The 22502-nt window shown below is 39.5% G+C and overlaps 1 protein-coding gene across 9 annotated transcripts in view; it reads right to left on the bottom strand.

The window, feature by feature from the left end:
* The window catches only part of STAU2 (staufen double-stranded RNA binding protein 2), a 171970-nt gene that overhangs the window by 144607 nt on the left and 4861 nt on the right, over positions 1-22502 (bottom strand). For 5 of the 9 annotated variants that reach the window (XM_039549124.1, XM_039549127.1, XM_019289106.3 and 2 more), the window contains exons 2-4: positions 7058-7265; positions 5863-5993; positions 1072-1231 (exon numbers count right to left, since the gene is read on the bottom strand). In XM_039549124.1, coding sequence (XP_039405058.1) covers positions 1072-1231; positions 5863-5993; positions 7058-7256 — 490 coding nt within the window. In that variant the 5' untranslated portion in view covers positions 7257-7265. Of the gene's footprint in view, positions 1-1071; positions 1232-5862; positions 5994-7057; positions 7266-22003; positions 22151-22283; positions 22468-22502 lie in introns of those variants that run through there. The other 4 variants (XM_039549126.1, XM_039549125.1, XM_010405085.4 and 1 more) reach the window with 3 other exon arrangements.

Genomic DNA, 22502 nt, shown 5'->3' on the forward strand with positions numbered 1-22502 from the left:
ACTGAGCCTCCTGCTTTCTAAGCAGCCAAAGTCACAGTGGCTGTGAAGGGAACAGAGAAAAAACAGTGTCCTGGGTCTGGAGAGGCACGTACTGATCTCCAAAGGAGTGAGAGAATGCTACCACACCATTCTCAAACAATCCTTCATGGCTAATGCTCAGGATAATACTCACAAGTGCTAAAGGAAATTTACTCCTGCTTTTCTCTTCCCAACACAGAAAAAATTAACTGGAAAATTACTTCATTTTAAGGAAGTGGCTGAAGAATGCATTTTTAAAAGGGGGGGAAGGGGAGGCAGAAATTGAAAGGGAATAAAGGAAAACAGAAAAGAGGCAGGGTGGAACAGATTGTTAAAAAATATAAAAAAGAAAATATTCTCATGACTTGATTTCTTTTACAACAGTCTGAAATGAAGTTATTTTTTTTTTCTTTATTTTATTGATCAAGACAGAACAGATCACTGAGCATGTGCATGAGACATGTACCTTAGAAGGTTTTGCAGGCACTGAAGGCAACTTGCAGATAACAACCCAAAATGAATGATGCAAGACACCAGTATACATTCTTTCTATTATTGAAACAAGTTTCTAAAGCCACCTGAAATCTTTTTGAAAGCACACGTTGCTCTGAAGGAAAACTCAGCAAGCAGGAAATTACCTGTCAAAGTTCTCATGCCAAATCCCAGCCTTTTGTTTATCCCAGAGATGCAATTTCACAGGATTGGACTGCATAAAATTTCCAATTTCATTGGAAAGTTAGCTCAAATAACTCATTGGGAAATGTGTTTTAGTCAACTCAGTTTTCTCCTGTCTGCTTACTGTTAATCACATATGATCACTTTGTTCATATCAAAGCATTACCTAAATAATATATTCCCTTACAGTTCAACCTTTTTAGGTATGTGCATTAAAAATTCTGTGAAAGCTCACTAGAGGTTCTCCATTATCCAGTCATACTATAGCTATGTTGATTTTCATCCTACAAATTTAAGTATCTTGTTAAAATTACTTATTTGGTGCTATAATATGGCAACACTTCAACAAGATCTAACACACAGAGGAAAATGTCATACCTGGATTATTGTTTACATTGTTTTTGGGTGGTCTAGGCGTTGGTTTGGGAAGGGTAGTTTCATTCAATGCTTTGCTAGCAGCAGCATGTTGGGCCTTTTTAATACTGCTTCCTTCAGCTTCCCATGTCTGTTCTCCAAGAGTCAGCTGCACTGTGAACATCTTCAAAGACAAAGAACAGGTAAACACTGGAAAGATTATCACTGTGGATTAGAACAATCTGTATAAAAGCTTCCAGGACTGAAGAGAAACCATGCTCTCTTTTCATTGTATTCAACTCCCAGATAACGCATCTGATTCCTCCAGAGATCAGTGACCTTATCAGTGGGCAACATTTGGCCTTTCAAATCACAAAGCAAATTAGTGTAATGGTAATGTCAATTATCAAAGAACAGAATAATATTTAAACCAAGTAAGAATAACTTCAAACTGATCCTCTGCTCTTGGAAGACTATATACAGGCCAGCTAAGAACACATTTCTTCATACATTTGAATGTGTTTAGTCACTTTACTTGTAGAAAACAAATCCTAAACACATTACTGAGAAAAAAAAAAATTTGTAATAATTATGAATGAATATAAATGACTACACACTTCTCAAGGCAGCAGAGAATTTGGGCCAGATAGTTTTACACAGTGAATTAATTTCTCACATACCCAGATTTCTAAAAATAAAATATTTTGTTAGGGCAGAGTCACAACTCAAATATGTTCAAAAAGATAAAGTAAGAAAGCAAATAAATATTATCTTTTTCAATGAAACTGCAGTTCTTGATGAAAAATCCATAGTGAGGACAGGAACTGTAAACATCCAGAGTTCAGAAATGGACTAACTGATAAAAACCATATATTTCAAAATCTGTGACAGAGGACTATTTCAAGTAGTATCCATGCTGTGCAAACCGTGCAGATAAAACTCAACGCATGTTTAAGATATTAGATAGAGTCTACCTTCTGTATGGTACACAAATGTTCTGTTTAAATTTGAGTATCTGAGAACGCGGGGAGAAAGGCTAAGGACTCAATATATTTGCCATATAATCCCTAGATAAAAGGCAGGACTTAATAGTCAGATACACACAGTAAACTAAGAAGCACTGTAGTGCACCTACCTCAGAAAACAGACTAACTTACTTGAGGCAACAGAAAAAAACCTACATATTAGTATGAACAGTATATAAAGTAAAATTCTCATTTTGACAGCTCTATAATTTTTTATTTATTTAAACTTGCTAGAGCCAGGACCAGGTGTCTAGAGATGAACATGGTGGGCAGCCTTTACATTTGCCTTTACATGTACATTCATTCAGCACGTACTTGCAAACAAGCATTTGAACACAAGTATGTATGTGCCTCCCAACACAGCCCTGTGCACATGCACACAGTGCAATGCTATAAATACATACTTGTGTCTTAATTACAGCCTTGAGTTTTGGCCTGCTGTAATTTTCAGAAGCACAATGAAAGCCCCTGTATCACAGCTCCTATTGCCATGTTGTTTTTTCCACAGCAGTCACAACAATTTCGTCATGGAAGAAAGAGAGAAATAGTCTCTTAATTTTACATTCTGCCAAATCCTACCCCCCACCTGAAAGCTAAGCTGGGTATTAGAGCTAAATACCCATAATTATATAAATTACCTACAAACATACATCCTTATTACCAAAAGAGTTGAAATTTTATTTCTGCATCTGGAGTTTATATATTTTATATTTTGCAAGAAAGTATCAGTGTAGTATTTTTATAGGAGGAAGAAAACCTTGAATTTAAATGAAAATATGATTAATAATGTCTACTTATCTACCTATAACTCTTAGTGCTTAGAGCAATAAATAGGAATTCAGGATGATGAAGGGCTTGCTCAGTAAAATTCTGCCAGTCAGAGCTCCCTCTCACTAACATATCTGCCAAAAAAACTCTTGCAAAAACCCACACACGGGAGCTTTACTCCTTTATTAAAGGAATAAAACTGCCTAAATCCAAATTCTGGAGCAGTCAATGGAACATTCAAGTCCTGGAATACCAGAGCTAACAGTTCTGCTATTGACTGAGAGACATTTTTGACCTGAGGAAATTTCTATTCCTTACACCCAACATAATTCACCTGATGTCCTGAAAGCAGAAATGCAAAGGCCACCCCGCTTGTGCTTGTTTTCACTCTGCTGCATTTGTGAGGTTAGTCTCTCTAAGCTCTGAGAACTCTTTACTCCTCACTTCTTCTGTGTAAAACTTCCTCTCCTCTTCCCAGCTTTTGAAGTGCTACAACTCTTACCCCTTTCCCTCTTCTCTGTACCACCATCCACTTTCTTTTGCCACTGTTCCTTTTAAATTTGTGTCCTGAAATGACACTGACATAGAAGGCCAGAAGACATGATCAATCTGACTAATATACTCGAAAACATCATTTATGCTAACAAAGCCTTCCTGATTTTTCTTATGATGAAGAATCCACCTGGAGGGCAGACTCCTAGAAACCCTAACTGCGCCGTCAGGAAGAGCCACTTCTCTCCCAGCTGCACTGTTTCTAGTTTCCCATTTCACCCCAGTTGTCAAAACTTATTTTCCAGAGACAATTAGAAAAAAAGGGTATAAAAATTCACTAGCATTTGTGGTCACTACACCGACAGCTATCTTGTAGAGCATGTCTGAAAATTGTGAAAACCACCAGTGGTCAGGAACAGAGTATATGTAGGAGCAAAGCAATGTGAGAAGCTCTTTGAATGGGAAAGAGCAACAGCAGCACTACATCCTTCAGGACATGCTTCCCAGGACAAACTCAGGTCTGTTTCACATATTCTGTCAAGTATATCATCATATTACTAGAAAGACATTATACTAAACTGCTAAGAGAGTCATAATAAATTCTATTTCTTTCTTCACATTTCATAGGTCAAAACCTGAATAATCTTACTAATACCACCCTTGTTCTTCATCTATTTCTCTTCTGTTTATCTCATTGCACAGATGAAAATTAGACTTAATACCCTTCTGAGTCTATAGAGCACATAACTTTATTTTTTTTTACCACTATGAGCACCATTATTACCTAAAATAGTGAGGTAAATTGAAAAAATGAAAAATTAAGAAATTAATTGAAAATCTGGCTTTCAGAAGTTCAGGCAATGCAGACTTAAGTCACTTCAATGATATTAGTTCCTTTAAAAGTAATAACAAATATATCATAGTATCATTAAAGTTGGAAAAGATCTCTAACATCATAAAGTCCAAACTTTGCCCAAACACCACCACACCAAACAAACCATACCACTAAGTGCCATGTCCACTCATTTCTTGAAAATTTCCAGGGATGGCTATTCTACCACTTCCCTGGGCAGTCCATTCCAATGCTTAACCACCCTCTCAGTCAAAAAATTTTTCATTATATCCAAACTGAACCTCCCGGCGCACAGCTTGAGGTTATGTCCTCTTATCCTGTTGCCAATTGCTTGGGAGAAGCCCCCCCCTCTTCCATATGTGAACTATTTCTTATCCTACTCAAATTTTAAGTATAATATGAATATAATATAACTCAACTGTCTTTACTGCTGAGAAACGTAAACAGCCAAAACCACACCACAACCAAAGCAATTCTTTTTTCACTGAAATGAAAAAGAAAGGTAACAAAATAAATACATAACACAATAGTGAAAAGTTACAGAAAACCCAATAAATTTAACATGCTGCAACCTAAAACCAACCAACAAGTGTACTCTGTGGTGCCAAACACCTCCAGGAAGAGGAAGAGCACTTCAATTTCCATTTGCGATGAGGGATGCTAAAAGCAGCCCTGCACCTGCTGACATCATTTCCACCACTGTAACACATTCAGCAATGCCAGCCAGACCAGAAGATCAGTGATTTATATCACTAGCTGGCAACATAATGTGCTACCCAGAAACAAGGGGCAAGGGCAGAGACAGCCCTTGAGGAGCTGAAACTGTTACTTGTCTGCACCCTGACCCCAACTGCCTTATGTGATTTTGCCACTCCAGAAATACTAAGTACAAAGCAGTTACTAATTATGCCAGTGTCTCACTCAGACTTTTCCAGGATTTTTTCCTCCCCCAGTTTGCTCCTAACTAGGGGGGAAATTCAAAATTATATCTGAAAATTACCCTGAGGCTATTCCTCTGTATTCCCCATCATCTGAAAGCAGCCTAATTTTTACTTATTAAATTGGACATCCAAATTGATACATGAACTGGCCAGAATGAGCCATCAGTTCACTAGAAACTTCTATGCTGTAATCATATTAGGAGTCTTAGTATAACCCTACATAGTAAAGTTGCACAGTAATAAAGTCTGTGCCCTAGAATGCAAGATTTGAAGATAGAGTATCAACTTCATGGGCAAAGAATTGCATCAATAAGCACTTTTAAAAATGTCACAAATTTGTCATCACCTGCATTACCATGAAACAAATGCAGAAGTAGTTATCAGAGGGATGCTGACTGCAGAGAAAGATTCATGCAGCCTAAAAAGCAAGTGCTCTGGAAAGATTAAGAAAGGGTGGTGATACCCTGAAAAGACCTTCACAAGGTCTATATAAAGACCAGCAAATATAAACTCAAAGATGCGAGACAAAGTAAGGTACAAAATGATCTACAGGGCTTCAACAGAAATACAGGCATACTTTCCAAAAGTGTGGGGAAAAAAAGCAGCAAAATAAAGAACAGTAAGAAAGCCCTTACACTAGAAATGTAGCTGGGTTTGACAAGCACACTTGTCCAAACCATGACATTATCTGTTCAGCATGTAAGGTATGGCTCATCACCTGGAACTGTGACCTTACCTTGGCATGAGCAGGCCCTCTTTCATTCAGAAGCTTATACTGGGGTTGAATTCTATTGAAACGGGCTAACTCATTTACCAGACACATTGGAGTTTTCTCTTTGGGGTTTGCCATGTTATCTTGGAGAGGAGCTGTAAATAAAGAGTCTGTAAAGTTTTTGTGGAGAAATGTATTCTTCACAACTTCACAAAGCTTTGCAAAAGCAGCATGCTTAGAAAAGAAAATACTTTGGCTAAAACAATTTTTGCATATATGCTAAATACAAAGTTTAAATACCATTTAAATATTAATCATATGAGCATATGTATTTTACAATAACAATTTTGATTACATGCAATTAAAAAAACCCAAAAACTATTTCTTTCCAAAGTGTCTTTATGAAAGATGACAGTGCAGGGGAGCATATGCATATTCTATATTTTCTGTGTCACCAAAGTTTGTCAGGAGTATATGGTATGGTTCCTGGAATTGACTACTCTTTCAGAATGGTTTCTCCACACTTTGAAGGAGAAGTGGATAGCGTAAGAGTTATGAGACAAATACAGTAGATGAAACCCTGTGGTCCCCACTTGTTTCTGCCAGCTTCTTCCCAATGTTTTAGACCTTTCTCACAATAATGAAGCCACTCTCAGAACACTCCCAAAGTACACCTTCCCCTTTAAGGATTTTGTTCTGCTTTTTTTAGACTATTTCACTTTCTGCAAGTTTTTTGCAATTTATTTGTATCTATCCCTAACACACACACACACTGTCATTTCTTGCTTAAATTATTAGGACAACACTTCTGCATTTCATACCCAGTTCAGCATAGGAACTACAGCATTTATTAGGCTACAAAGGAAACACCAAATACTGCCAAGTAGTTAGAAGACATTCTGTTCTAGAGAAGAGAAATAAACTTGGAGACTTTCCTGCCCCACTAAAACTTCTCTATAAAAGATACACTCAGAATTTGACAAAATAGGCATGTTCTTTTCTGAGCTTTTATATTATTGATCAAAACTTCACTGCAAATCTGAGCTCAGTTAAAGAAACTAAACTTAGTAAACTGTTTATTTAGCCAAAACCACTTTTCTACATGTGTTTTCTCCTTTATTTTAATCCTCTTTAAGGCCTAATTACTATCTTTTTAAATTAACAAGTCATCAAAAAGATTAATTTGAGCACCAAAGAAAATATACCTGGACCAACTTACCTGGTGAGCTGTTTGAAGACGCAGGATCCACAAGGCCGGCAGTAGGACTGCTACAGCTGGCTGCCGATTCCGAAATGGATCCATTCATTGAGGATGGCAGACTCAGTGTATTTGTAGCTGTAACTGGCAGGGGTAGCACCATAGGGGCCATGGTGGGTCCAGACAGGTTTGCTGTAGTCTGCATTTTAACTTGTGCCATTGCCTGTCACTGCAATAAACACATTATCAGCAGAGCACTTTGCGTTTTGAATGTCGAATGACTACAGTGGTATTAGCAACACTCCTTTTTTGCTCCTGGATCTGGGTCACAAAACTGTCCACAAAAGTCATGCCTCTGCAAACATTACTTCTAAATGGATGCACAGAGAAACAGAGCTCAGAGCCAAAGAACATCACTGGAGAAGAACCTGCACACCCTGGCTCTAGGTTCTGTTTTTCAGTCGTGGGGTCACCCTGCCTGAAATATAGCTGGAAGGATTACTATTCTAGAATAAAATTCCACACAATTATCCTGCAGATGAGATAAGCACCTGCCAATATATTCAAGAGAGAATGTCTTTGCAACAAACTGCCATAGCAAACTTTTGCCACTGTTTTTCCAGTAAAGTACCCGGAGTACCTGAAGTACCAAATAAGGCCCCAAGAGAAAATCCCTATTTTTTTTTGGCCTGTTACCAAACCAGAAAATACAAAAAAAAAGGGAAGAAAATACAAACAAACAAAAAACCACCGCCAAAGATGCAAGTTCTTTAAAAAAAATCACTGCTTATTCAGTCAACAGGTGGAATACTTCAATCCTTGTATAAACTACTCACAGAAGTACCAGGATTTCCTAAACTAGCCCTTAACCCAATGGCTAAAACATTTACCTGGAATGTGCCAGGTACTAATTATCTCTTTTCATCTGCCCAAATTAGTTTCTTTATTGCCAATACCTGTTCTCAGGCTAGGTCTACATGCATAAACAAACCAGGGTCAGGGCACCACTCCTTCATACTACTCACTGAGAGGATGCTCCTAGGCAAAATTTGGGCTACTGGCTGAAAACTCCTGCTACTGCAAAAACCACACAGGAGCATGTCAGAGGCCTGCAGGCATCCCAGGTAATCCACTCAAGTAAGAGAGAAACCAGTCATTGTCAGTCATCTGGGAAAAAGGTTTGGGCTCCTCCTGTCCCATAAGGAGCAGGATGATATATGTCAGCATGTCCATGCTCAGCAGCATGGACACAGACTGTATTATTTAGGGTTCATACACATGAGATGATCTGTACAGGGTGGATAGAGACAAAACCTGCAACAGCCAACATGAGGCCTGGGGAACTGCAACTTCTCCCAGCAGCAGCTCTGGTCCCACTGGCTAAGGCAGAGCAGGAGCTCAGCTCTCATCCATCACAGGCAGCACCCATTACCACTTAGCTCTTTGCTCCTTCTGCTGGGGTAATTCTCTCTCCCTATCAAAAAAACCCACACAACCAACACCTGAAAAACTGTCTAAGGAAGGGCTTATTGAAACGAATGAAACTACATAAAAAATTTTAATTACTATCCGTATTTCCTCCCCCACCAATCCATTGAAAAATATCCAAGTATCTTTACTCAGAGGGACAATATTGTTGGATTAAGATCCCAAATCACTCATTACACCATAGACTATAAGTACTTTAGCACAGTTGCACTAGTATAATGAAAATAATAAATCCCATTACTGTGACTCTGTGCTTTGGAGAAAAGGTTCAGACTGGAATGCCATTTTTATTACTAAGGAAAGACATTAAATCTCTGGGAAGACAAAAGTAGAAAAAAATTTAAAATGAAGTTGAGATGCAGTCACCTGCCTTTTTCATGAGCATCTTCATAAGTATCTTCAGTGAAATACTAATAGCAGCAGATTTAAAATAACATATACAGTTACCTGAGATATATTCAAATACCTCATGTGTTCAAAAAAAAATGGACTGGATTCATACTGTAAAAATCCTACTATTATTTCACAGCAAATGCCAAACAATACAGCAGTATTGTTAGAAAGGCCTGATTTAAAGACTGAGAAGATGTAGAGCTATAGAAGCCTTTGGTATATAACATGTCTATTTCTGATTTCAAATACATTAGTATAGACAGGAATTAATTGAAAAAGTTTCTTAATTGTAAACATCAAAGTCAATGATGGCAGAATCGGGCCATATGTTTTAAACATAATTAAAATGAAACCAACATAACATGAAATATCATCACAATAATTGCAGTTTAAGAAACTCATAGTATTTACAGCATTTTAGCTTACAAACATGAGTATGAGAAAGGCATCACTCATATGGTACTGCATGAAATACTACTGAACACCCAGTATTGAGCCCCACCAGTTGTGAATTACCACTTCAGCTTCCAGTATTTTAAAAGTTTATTCTTCACAAAAACAGAACTTACTAAAAACCAAATAAAATATTATGTTCTACAGTAATGATGTTCTAATGGGAGAAATTGTGGGATGAATCCTTTCCTAATAAGGATAAAAAAAGAAAAATCAGTTTACGAATAGTATTGAGGAACTGTAAAAATGAAGAAGGTAAGGTTTAGGGGAAAAAAATGATACTAAAAGTAAAGTACATAGAAAATTCAATTCTGAAATCAGAATTTATCATAACATATTGGGTGCTGGGGTTTTTATATATCTAAAGCTGCAGAACTGCAACTATTTTGTAAATTAATCTGTATAAGCAAAAATGCCCAGGCAGTAATATAATTGTATGGACTAACTCTTAAGAAGATGAGATATGGAGATAATGAATTTGTAATTAGTTCTAAAAATCAGTAGTAATCGGTTCCACTAGTAGAGAGAGACAACAGAAAGAATACAGTTGATATAGTGATGGCGTGTCATTTGCACACTACCAGGAAGCCAATCTTTGATGTCATGACAAAAGGCAACAAAAACTCTATATTCCACCTTTTCTTTACATTTTTTACAAATATACACCAGTGGTGTACTATTTCATAAACAGTGAAGCAAAAATACTTTGGGCCCTTCCAGCCACAAGCACAAACATAATAAAATACACTGCTACATAAAATGTAGGACTTGGGGGAGAGAGATTTCACTAAGCTGGTCAGAGATGAAATGCAGTTACATAATCAAAATATTTTTAAATCTTCTATGAGTTATTTTTGAAAAATCTGGCATATACAAAAGGGATGGTTCATTTAGGATACTAAGATTACAATTAGAAAAGTCCCCACACCCCGTATCAGGTGGCTAACTCAACTCATACCTAGGAACTTCCTACACCCAAGTGCTCCAGAGAAGCTTCTCTTCAAGTTCAGCAGTAGTTACAGACACTTGCACCTCTCAGACGAAGCTGGACTGCACAGCTGTGCCTCCCAGCTTTGTGCCTTTCCTCAGCTACCATGTCAAGACACAACAGAAATTATCTTCCTTAACGTTTTAATCACACACATCTATCCAGTTGGAGCCCGCAAGTCGCAGTGCTGCCATTTTTGTAAGGCTGCACTCCAAGGCTTACGGTGCCTTACGAGATGCTGCAGTGGTTTCTCCTCACAGTCTCACCCACACAGCTGCAGTAGAAATGCAACAGCAAACACATAAAGGGTTGCAAATATACTAGAATTGCATTTTACTTCACTTCCCCTTTTGAGCACCTAGTACATAGGCAGCTACACAGGTTTCATTTCACAGTTGGTATTGACTTTCTTATTAAACTATGTACAAGCTGTGAATTTTCCTGACAAACTAAAAATGACCAAACCAAAACAAACTCACACAAAAACAACAAAACAAAACTCCTCATATTTTAAAGTGAAAATATTGCTGTTAAAATATTCCATTCATTTTTTTTATATATCAGGAAACACAACATTGTTGTGGGTTGACCATGTCTGTATACCAGGTACCCACTAAAGTTGCTCTATCGCTCACCACCTCAGCTGGACAGGGGAAAGAAAATATAATGAAAGACTTGTGGGTCGAGACAAGGGCATGAAAAGATCACTCACCAGTTACTGTCACTTGCAGAACAAACTCGACTTGAGGAGATTAAATGAATTTATTATTAATCAAATCAAAGTAGGAAAACAAGAAATAAAAAGTAAAACTTAAGAACACCTTCCTCCCACCCATCCTTTCTTCTCAGGCTTAACTTCACTCCTGAATTCTCCACCTCTTCCCCAGAAAGTGACCCAGAGGGATGGCGAATGGGGGTTACAGTCAGTTCATCACACGATGTCTCTGCCACTCCATCCTGCTAAGGGGAGGACTCCTCATATTCTCCCCCTGCTCCAGCATGGGGTCCCTCCCACAGGCGACACTCCTCCACAAACTCCTTCAACATGAGTCCTTCACACAAGCTGCAGCTCTTCATGAACTGTTCCAGTGTGGATCCTTTTCCCTGGGTGGCATCCTTTAGGATCAGAATGCTCCAGTATGGGCTTCCCACAGGGTTACAAGTCATGCCAGTAAATCTGCTCCAGTGTGAACTCCTCTCTCCATGGGGCCATAGATCTTGTGGGTCTCCTCCATGGGCTGCAGGTGGATCTCTGCTCCACCATGGACCTTCATGGGCTGCAGGGGCACAGCTGTGTCACCATGGTCTGCACCATGGGCAGCAGAGAAGTCTCTGCTCTGGTGCCTGGAGCACCACCTCCCCCTCCTTCTGCACTGGCCTTGGTGTCTGCAGAGCTGTTTCTCTCACATATTCTCACTCCTCTCCTCTCTTCTCTCACTCCACTTTCTGTTGTGCAGCAACTATTCCTGCTTCTTCAGTCTGTTATCCCAGAGACACTAACAACAACACTGACGGGCTCAGCCTTGGCCAGCAACAGGTTCATCTCAGAGCCAGCTGGCATCAGCTCCTTCGGACACAAGTGAAACTTCTGGCAACTTCTCATGGAAGTCACCCCTGTAGCCCCCTTGTTACCAAAACTTGGCCATGCAAACCCACTACAAATATTTAGTTACATTTACAGATGCAGAATACTTTTAAAAACTGTGAATACACTTGTATCATGCTAAAAGCACCATGTAGCATAAAGAATTAGTTAACACTTTCTCTGATTATTATTACTTTTTGTATTTTTCTGGAATCACTTTATAGCCTTAGATCTTGTGACATAAAATATGAATTAAATGCTCAGATAAAATGATTCACAGTATTTGAATACTGTGATGTCACAGTAATTGAATAAATAAAGACTGATAAAGTAAATAAAACACCACAAAAGGCAGAAAGCATGGACAATGAGTTTTCAAACCAAACACACTTGTACAATGCGGGAAAATTGAAAAGGCAGTATTAGAAAGACAAGTTGTATGAACAACCAACAGATAGAGAAACTAATGACCTGAACAGTCAAAACAGAAGGCTGGACTTCATCTGTGCAGAAAGTGAAAAAGCACATATGCAGTAGGGAGTCACCACACTTTCACAGTGCTCCATCATACAACCCAGAGTACCCAACCTAATCTGTACACAAGTATGTAATGCGTGGCACATACTACATACTTGTGAAGGGCTTTATAAAGGGAACAACAGAGGGCCAGCCACTGCTGAGCAGGAAAAATTACTTGACATATCTAGTACTTTATATAACCAAGAATTCTGCTTATACTTTCCAGTCAGTGTCCATTTTTCACAACAGTATTACATTAATGGTCCCAGATCCTCTTCTGCCAAACTGCTACCCAGCAAGTTCTAGCCTGTGCTCTTTGTGAATCTGACTCTTCTCTAGCTAATGTGACTTTGTTCTTGTCTTCCTTGAATTTTCTTACTAAAACTAAAACAACAAAACAGAAAAAAAAAAGAAAAAGACAATCATTTAATTTTTTCAAGATCACATCAAATTTTAATTCTAATTCCAAAATGTTTGCAAGTTTCCTCTAAGCCTGCTTTATAGCATCTACAAATTTAATAAGTGTACTGTTTCATCCACATCATTAATGAAAATATTGAAAGGTACAGGAACATCAATCCAATAGACTGGGGGCAGTGTCTAAGCAGGCAGCATCTCAAGGGGTTTTTTTTCAGACCAATCCCCATTTTGACGAGAAGCTTTTTAATGTGATTCTTCTGTGAAAGTCCCAAGTCACAGAACTCTAATAGTTAACAGCTTCCTAACTAAGAAGGGTTTGGTTTTAGTTTTAGCCTTAAGATTCCATTAAATGCTCTGTTCTCCTTCTATTCTCCTCATATAAATTCACTCATTCAGTTATACAGAAGCATACAAAACTGCCTAAAGGTAAAACATATTTCTAGGGTGCAATTTCTCACATTTACAGCAAATATTTATACATTTGTGGACATTAATATAAAAAGTCCTACAAAAGTCCTAAGCCTTATGTAATTTCTTTTTACTGTGTTATATCCAGCAGCTTATTTGGGGTTGACAAAACCCACACAGCTCTGCATTACCTTCAGAGTAGCTTAATTCAAACTTTTATGTCTTCTAAAACCAAGTAATGAGATGGCCACACAGTAGCACTTTAGCAAGAGCATGACTTAAAAGCAATAATCAGCAGATGGTCATCCAGACTTATTACCAAAATTTATCTTATTTATACATTTTAAATAACAAAAATTAAAACACTAGGCATGAAATCAAACAAGGTTTCTCTGTTTTTTAAGACATATATATTTTTCTGTATTACTGCTGGTCCCCACTGTTTGTCCTTCCCATTTGCTCTTCCATCAATTTCAGTGCTTTTTGCCTTATGAGTGGTTTGCCAACAGCCAAACTGATCTAATGACTTGCTGCCATAGCAAGGGACACTCCCATGTCCTCTCTTCCCTACAGCAAAAATCCAACATTTTCTGTCCATTTACTTCACTGAACCAGTTCACATGGCAGGTGAGGAGAAAGATCAGAGGAGCATCTGTGTCTGTACAAGGAGGGCCACAAACTCCTGAGCTGGAGTGGGTGCAAGGAATTAGCCCTTTCAACTCCTGCTAAGCAGCTTACCTTTGCTGTCAAGCTATACACTGACTGAAGTTCATCTCCTTCACACTGTTCCTCACAAAGCCCGTGATCTCATCCCTGATGATTACATCTTCAGAAACCTGTGGCCTGGTTTCATTTTTTTTACTGTGCCTTACAGTAGAGAATCTTAGCTTCAATGGATATATGAACATATCTACCAGCTAATTAACAGCTAAGTAATACATGACAGCAAGTGAAGTGATGCCTTAAAAGCATTTTACTTTCCTGAAGTATAAGATGAGTGAGGGAGAAATCATTAACTCTTTTATTTTCATTGTTTTGGTAAGATATTTCACAACCAAAGTAAGTGGCACAAAATACTAGGGACTAATATTCAAAATTTAAGGAGCTGCAAGGTTTACAAAAAAGTTCCCCTTCTTGCTCAGTGTTAAATCCAGCCCTAGAACACTAAATACTACAGTTCCTTACAATTTGTTTCCTCTGCTCTTGGACTGGAGCAGAAAAAGGTTGTAGACAAAGCCCCAAGAAGGCAAGGAAGGGCCAAGCAGCTGCAGTGAACACCAAGTCACAACATAAAATCTCATCACACTTTCAGATAGTATCACCCATGGAGGACTATCCTTTGCCAAATCTTATGTACAATCAGTAAGAACCCTTATGAGGACAGGAAGGAAGGTATTTTTGGAAGAAAAAATCAAGTAGGAAATAGATTAAAAATCTGCAGTCATATTTTTCAACCACTTCTTCAAACAGCAGTCAGCTCAACCTCCCTTTTGAATTACTACACGGAAAAAGCACATTAAAACAACATTAAAAAAAAGGACTTAAAACTCAGAAAACTGAGCGAGAAACTGCTTCATCTTGCACACTTCTTTCATCATGAAATCATACTAGTTCCCTAATTTCCAATATGATGTTGATACAATTTGCTACAAAGAGCATACAACTCTCTAAATCAATGACCACATTACCTTTATCATAGAGTCACATTATGTGGGAATACATATTATTTATATCTGTCACAGCTTCAATCCTTCTCTAACAACTCACTTTAAATTTGTTCTGTGTAATTTTGAAAAGAAAAGTAAAAAAACAAACCAGACAAATAAAGCAGCTAATTATGGAATCAAAGACTAAACCTAAAGATTTTCTCAATCAACAAAATGGCCAAAGGTGGGGACTTTTGCTGCCATTTAATTATGATGTGTTAGCAAGAGGGCTAGAACAGAAGCCTCACCCTGCAATCAAACTGGATTTATACAACTTGAAATACATAGAATATGTCGCAGAGTAAATAAAATAAGCAAACCTTTAGGATGTAGCAAATTGCTTAAACCACTACAGCAAAAGTCAAGTAACCAATATGAAAAATTGGTGACCTACAAAGCCATATATGTGCACAGTACCTCTCACACCAGCACAGTTACCCATATTGTATGGCACTGCTATACAATGAGATATGACAATTCAGATAAGGATTAAAGACATCTATAATTCAGGTTTACAAATACAAGCAAGGTGTCTAAACTGTCAATGGAGTCAAAGGAAATACAGCATGGGATTACCACGGTTTACCGGAGTCTACTGGGTTTGCATGGCCAAGTTTTGGCAGTGGGGGTTTACAGGGGTGGCTCCTGTGACAACTTGCCAGTTGAGCCAACCCCTGGCAGCTGTGTCCAGCAGAGCCAACCCCTGGCAGCTCCAAAGACAGATGTGCCACTGGTCAAGGCTAGGCCAATCAGAAATGGTGGTAATGCCTCTGAGACAACATATTGAAGAAGAAGAAGAAGAAGAAGAAAAAAGTTCCTGCACAGCTGTAACTGCAGCCAGAGAAGAGTGGGGCGGGAATATGTGAGAGGAATGAGTGTGCAGACACCAAGGTCAGTGCAGAAGGAGGGGGAGGAGGTGCTCCAGGCACCAGAGCTGACATTCCTCTGCAGCCTGTGGTGCAGACCGTGGTGAGGCAGCTGTGTCCCTGCAGCCCATGCAGGGCCATGGGGATACAGAGATCCACCTGCAACCTGTGGAGGAGCCCCACACCAGAGCAGGTGGGTGCCTGTGAGGAGGCTGTGACTCCACAGGAGACCTGTAGAGAGAGGGGCCCTGTTCCCATGCAAGAGCAGCCTGTGCTTGAAGGACTGCACCCCATGGAAGAGTGACCCATGCTGCAGGAGTCTGGGGAGGACTGCTGCCCATGGATGGACTCACTTCGGAGAAGCTCATGCAGAACTGTGTCCTGTGGGAGGGAACCCACGGTGCAGCAGGGAAATGACTCCTCTCCCTGAGCAGCAGAAGAAAAAGGCAGGTAATGAACAGACCATAACTCCCATTCCCTGTCTCCCTCTGCTTCTGGCAGAGGAGGCAGAGCTGGGGAGGGGGAAGGGTCGGAAGAAGGTGTTTTAAGGTTTTATTTCACTTCTCATTATCCTGCTCTGATCTTGTTAGTAATAAATTCAATTAATATCTCTAGTTTGAGCCTGTTTTGCACACGATGGTATTTGGTGAGTGATCTCTCCTGGTCTTTATCTCAACTCATGAACCTTTCATTATACTTCCTCTCCCCTGTCCAGCTGTGGAGGGAAGTGAGAGATCGGTTTTGGAGGGTGCCTGGTGTCAGACCAGCGTCAACCCGCTACAGTCTTTTAAAGATCCAATGCACAACGCCAGCTGAGATGTCCTGACATACCACATTTGGATGCCTGCCTATTCCATCAGCTGCTGCTCAGGAAGCAGACATCCTCTCTGAAGACCCATGCCACATCTGACACTGCATGTGGCAGGCAGTTCAGAGAAGCCCTGACATGAAGAGGCAATGAAATGGCAATAATGTATGTGTTTAAAGAAATGTATTATACCACTTGTCAGTACAGCCAGCAGACCCAGGGAGTTATTCAAGGTGATCAACAAGCAGGCTTCTAATTTAGGATTAGCTAACCACACAGCAGAGTGGCAGCTGAGAAGCAGACGGGGTAACTTTGTGTCTCAAACTGCACAAGACGCCAAAATACAGGCAACTGAATCCTACCCAAAGTCTACTGCCAAACTTGTCTTCAGCAAGAGATCATGAATGTTACTAAAACTAACAGACACAATTACAGAAGTAAATAAGCTCCCTCGCAGAGAGATTCACCACCTAAAATACTTGCCTAAGACATGTCTTTTTGTAAGGAATGATGGAAAATGCAGGGGTTAGGGCACTGAGTGCAATTGTGCACATTTGCATGAGCAAGAGTCTAAAAACTTGTAACAAGAGAAACAACAGAAAGTGGAGCATATTGACGGGCAGGAATGTAACTCTTGCCTTGCTTCCCTGGCAACAGTGAGGCTGACATGAAAAAGCTGAGAAAAGAGCAACTCAGGCCACAGTGCATCTTAGTGTGTGCAGCAAAACTAACGACCTCAAACTGTACACGTGGCTAATTCTCTCTTCTAACAGAGAAATCAGTCAGGTCCCGTGTATACCAGACCACCACTTGAAGACTCAAGTTGAGACTTCACAGACATGAAACAGAGATCCTAAGTAGAGAAACTTTACTAACATTCATCTAGAAACATGATGGTAAAAGGGATTGCTATTCTGTACTAAAATGGTAAGGAAGATCAATCAGATTATCAGCTTGAAGATTTCAATGCCAGAAGAGAAATAAAAGATAAAGAAAGCCAATCTGTTGCATCAGAACCCAAGACAATTTGGCATGTCAAAACATTTCAACCTGTTTATAACCCAAAGCCCAAGGGGGAAAATCAGTCTGGTTTATATTAATGTTTGCTCCCTTACAAAGATAATCTCATCAGAAAATCTCTCTCAATTGTTCCTGTCCAGTAAACAGAGGAGATGGTATAAAAGCCATGGAAATTTCCAACAGCCAAAACAAGCTAACCCAGTTCTCACAGTACCACAAATTCTAAGCCCAGAAAAGATTCAGAACCATCCAGACAGAATACTGGTTCAGACACAGCCACCAGTTTGACCCAGCCAGGATACCCTGAATTACTACAGAGAAGAAAATGTGACACTCCTTCATGAAACAGCAAAGTGATCACCAGAGTCTACTTTGTGGGAGGCCTTCCTCACCCAAAACTCATCATGGTTTGAGGCAGATCCCACAAACTAGCTTACAGGTGGCTATAATGCCTTACAGATCAGAGGCAGGACACACAAACTGCCCAACACTAGAGGTAATATCCTTTTTGTATCTGCTTACAGCACCTGAGAGCAAGCATTAATCCAAAGCACAGGAGCTGCTGTTCAGTATTGCAACTCTTCAGCTCTCTCCCTCACCGTGACTATAAACTACTTACAACTTCTTGAAAACTAGAAACTTGTATCTCCCCCAGACACTCTGTGATACACAGTCATACCTGTAACACTTTCTAAAAGATTGAGAGGTCATCATACCATCTTACTCCAGATACAGGTAACTCACATTCGCCTTAAGTTAAACAAAAATGAGTTAGTCAGCTTTCCTGAAGAAAAATAGCTGAAAAGAAGGGAAGCCTAAGCCACTAGTTTAACAATCAATCATCAGCTTAAAAGTGGAGAAGGGGATTAAGTAAGTGAATGAAAAAAACATGACTCAAACTTGACACACTGATGCTACGGACTTGTTTGCATCAAAGCTGTAATTGGTTCCTTATATGATACTGGAGTCTAATCGGAGCTCCTTCCAAGACTCTAGTTTCTGATTTAATTAGTATTTTGAAATTTCTCTCATATATATTTCTAAAAGCTGCACTTTTTTCCAATTTGTGCTAACAAGTAGTAGTAGTTACATTCCTAAGATCTACAATAAGCTTTGACTGATTTTAAATTACTAAATACTCTAAGTAAAACATCCCTCCAACTGTTATTTTATTCTGAAGCAGGCAAAAATTATTTCTTAATTTCAATTCCTAAGCAGAAATTCCATATTATTAATGGAATTCAGAAATTCATCTAAGTTTTCCTTGATTGCCTGTGACAAACTACTTCTCCTATAATTTGAAGTAGCAAATTTGGTGAAGTAGCGGAAACATGCCTTTTTCTTTGAAAACAAGTTACAGCTCCTGCTACCAACCCTGCTCATACTGTAGTCAGCTCCCTTTAATTAACAGCTACAAGATCCTCAGAAAAGGCAGTTTCAGCGGACAAAGCAACAGGTGTTGCACTCTGTTGTTAGAAGTGGATAAAATTCTGGTTTGTGTGCCTGTTTTTATTCTCCATGAGTGTATTTAAACAAAAACATTGTATTTCACAGCTAAAGTGATGAATGCCCACACTGAAGTCTCATACAGCTTACAAGAATTTGCAGCTCCTCAGAAACAGCTGAGGTCAAATTACCACCTTGTGTTCATGAAATATTCCTGGAGTTCCCCCTTCTCTCAACTCTTCCACAGACAGTTTTTGAATTGCTTGGAAATAAGATAATGTTGACATACAGTTCATACAGAGACTAGCTCCCTGCTCACTGGGGGACAGGATCGGGCCTCTTCTCACAGGCACAGAGTACCTTGTGAGATCAGGAGTTCTGCAATGATTTGAAAGAGCCTCCTCCCTATTTTAAGTGCAGCTCTCCTCAGTGAATGAATAAAGGTAAAATAATTACTGAGTATTGGATTGGGCCTTCCAAGTGCTCTGACTGAAGAAAAGCACAAAATCTAAGTTTTCAACTGGAGAAAATTAAGTTGAAAGATGCTGTGTTGGGGGGCAAGGTCTAGAAATATTGCAAAATTTATGACATGGGCCTGGCTCAACAACAGTAGAAACAGAGTTCAAAAATTAAGGAATTGGACAGATCATACACAGCCTGTGGTGACATGGGAAAACTAACATTGGACTCCAATAAGCAAGATGGAAAGAGATGTGCCTGGGAGAGTTTAAGAGAAAACCAAAGGAGCTAACCGATCCAGTCACATGCAGCAAGCAGCTATCAAAGACTCCTCAAACATCCAGAGGGTGAAAAGAATCATCAACAACCCAGAAAAAGCTCACCCGGACAGTAATAGCCTATTGATTCCTTGTCCAAACCCTTGCTTTGGACAGAAATGATCAAGCTGCACAATGAAGCCTAGCCAAATAAATTGCTTATCTTTGGAACAAACTACAGATTATACAAGATTTTGACAATCCAGGAAGAAGAAGAAATCCTAGTGGCAAAAACATTCCTAGTGGCATACTTAACAGAGCCTTTCAGAGTTAGCAAAGGCACAAAACACTGAAGAAAAACTGGATACATGACCAATGCTAAACATCCGCTGAACACCATAAACCATAAACCTGCCACACTTTCAGCTGCAGCACAGAGGCGACGCACAACTGGCAGGATGGCAAAAGGTTATTTCTGGAGTTGAATCAGCAAGGAGGATACTAAAGTAACAACTAACAACAGACAGGAAGAGAGTGGGTAAAACGACATTTGGTTCAAATTGAGCACACTGTGAGGGCACAGAACCAGCATAACAAAACCAGGCTTTTCCCTCCAACTTATGTACTAGGAGTGTTTAGGAGCACTAAGTAGGATGCATCATAAAATAGCAAATAAGAGACCTTCATCTATACAGCTGATGATTCAGAATAACTTGTTTCCCCAGACCAAAGTAAGTTATAAGTGTAACTACTACAGGAAAAAAATGTAAACAAACTGAATTAAAATTTGGAATCCTCTCAGGCATTTTTACGCAGATAAAGCCAGAAATAAAACAAAGGATAAGTCTGGCTAAAAGTGCAAGCTGATGCATCGGTAACGTGAAATGATTCAAAATACTGGGAAAGAGTATCTGGAATTGAGCAAAAGTGAAAAAAAAGTTTGCATTTATTAGGAACGGCAATCCTGCAACATCATAGACTCATGATCACCTAGAGAATGGATGGATGGATGATGCTCTGAGCTGCCCTTCAAAGGAATGTCCTTCTTACCACGTACTGTACTTTCAGGACTCCAGGGCCATTAGACTCAGTAGGGTAAAGTCAGCTTTTGTGACTCTGGAACCACCCTAAACTAGCATAAAAGAACAAACTTGCTTTTGAATTTGCAGGGAGCTTACACTTCTGTTCACTACTAAGACTGCTGCTCTTTACCTTCTAAATCAAAACCAAATAAACAAAAAATACTTCGAAAGGGTCACAGGACCCCACTTTCTAGGATCTCCAAAAGAACACATGCTATAAGGCTACAAACATATGCCTAATACAATCTAACCCCCTGCAAAAATGGAAGTTCCTTGTTAATGAAGGGTTGTGACCTTAGCCCAAGGGTAATCCAAAGTCTATCCAGGTTTCAGTGACACACAGCTCAGGTAGAAGTGCAGGCCCCAGAGCTGCGGAGCAGATCTGCAATCCAGCACAACAGCAAAGACATCCAAATAACAGACTAGGCCCTGGAACTAAAACTGCCTCAGCTAACCCTGTTCACCTGCAGTGTTCTGTCCTGCCCTGTCTTGGGGATATATCAGGTATATTTGTCTGACAGTACCTATGTCTCCCTTGCTCCTGTCAGCTATGAGATACCTGAGCAAAGATAAACAGTACCAGTATTTGCAATGACAGCAAATAAAACCACTTCTTTTTGGTGCTAATGTCAAAATTCCTAGTGAGCCCAGGATAGGTTTAAAAACCTTGAAAAGCTTCAAATTACTACTGTGTCTAAGAAAAGAAACAATTTCAATCCAGGATGGGCAAGTTAATATTTACATTTCTTTTTAAATACTTTAAATACATTTAATAACTTAAGTTTCACCAGCTACAGCAGCTGTTTGCTCTCATGCCTAACTGTAACCTGTGAGTGTTACAAAGTATCTAGGGGCTATGCCTGCAGTGAGATTTGGGGAGAACCAGAAAGAGTCAAAGTTTTACAGGGAGCTTAATGGTCGCATGAGAAAAGGCCTCCAAAGCCACCTCCTCTGGTGAACTGCCACTGACAGTAATTTGTGGGATGGCCAGTTTCAGAAGAACCTTGTAATTTAACAGCTGAAGAATTTAATTAAATATTAAATTCTTCTCCTGGGACTTGGCAAATACCTATGGTTGCCTGGAAGTCCAGATCCAGGACATCCTGGATGTCCTCATGAATGGCAACTCCATCAAGTCTGTGGAAACAGGATCCAGTCCTGGCATCTTCAGTGAGTTTTTACTTGCATAAGGCTCCAAGTTGTAAAAATTGGCTAGCTGAAGAGGGGTAAAGAAAAGATGATGTGGGCCACTCTCCCTTCTGAAGGGGTCAAATCCCATATCAAACCCAGTGGATTCAGCTAAGAGAGAATGCTGAGAGAGGACTCTGAAAAACTAGGGAGAGCTTTACCTGCCTCCTGATCCAGGACAAGCTTCTCATTCGCTTTCACAAAGATGAGACAGCCTTAGCAGCCACGCAGAAGCTGGACACTCATTTAATACAAGACTAGTAAGTGTCTTGCACTGAATTATCAGAAGGTCAGAAGGGTTTTCAAGAAAATCCCTCTGGAGTCATTCATTACAATTGCCAGGCCCTAAACAGGAACAAAAGGAAAGCCTCTTGGGTATA

Source organism: Corvus cornix, chromosome 2 (genome assembly GCF_000738735.6).
Source record: "Corvus cornix cornix isolate S_Up_H32 chromosome 2, ASM73873v5, whole genome shotgun sequence".
Classification (NCBI taxonomy): domain Eukaryota; kingdom Metazoa; phylum Chordata; class Aves; order Passeriformes; family Corvidae; genus Corvus; species Corvus cornix.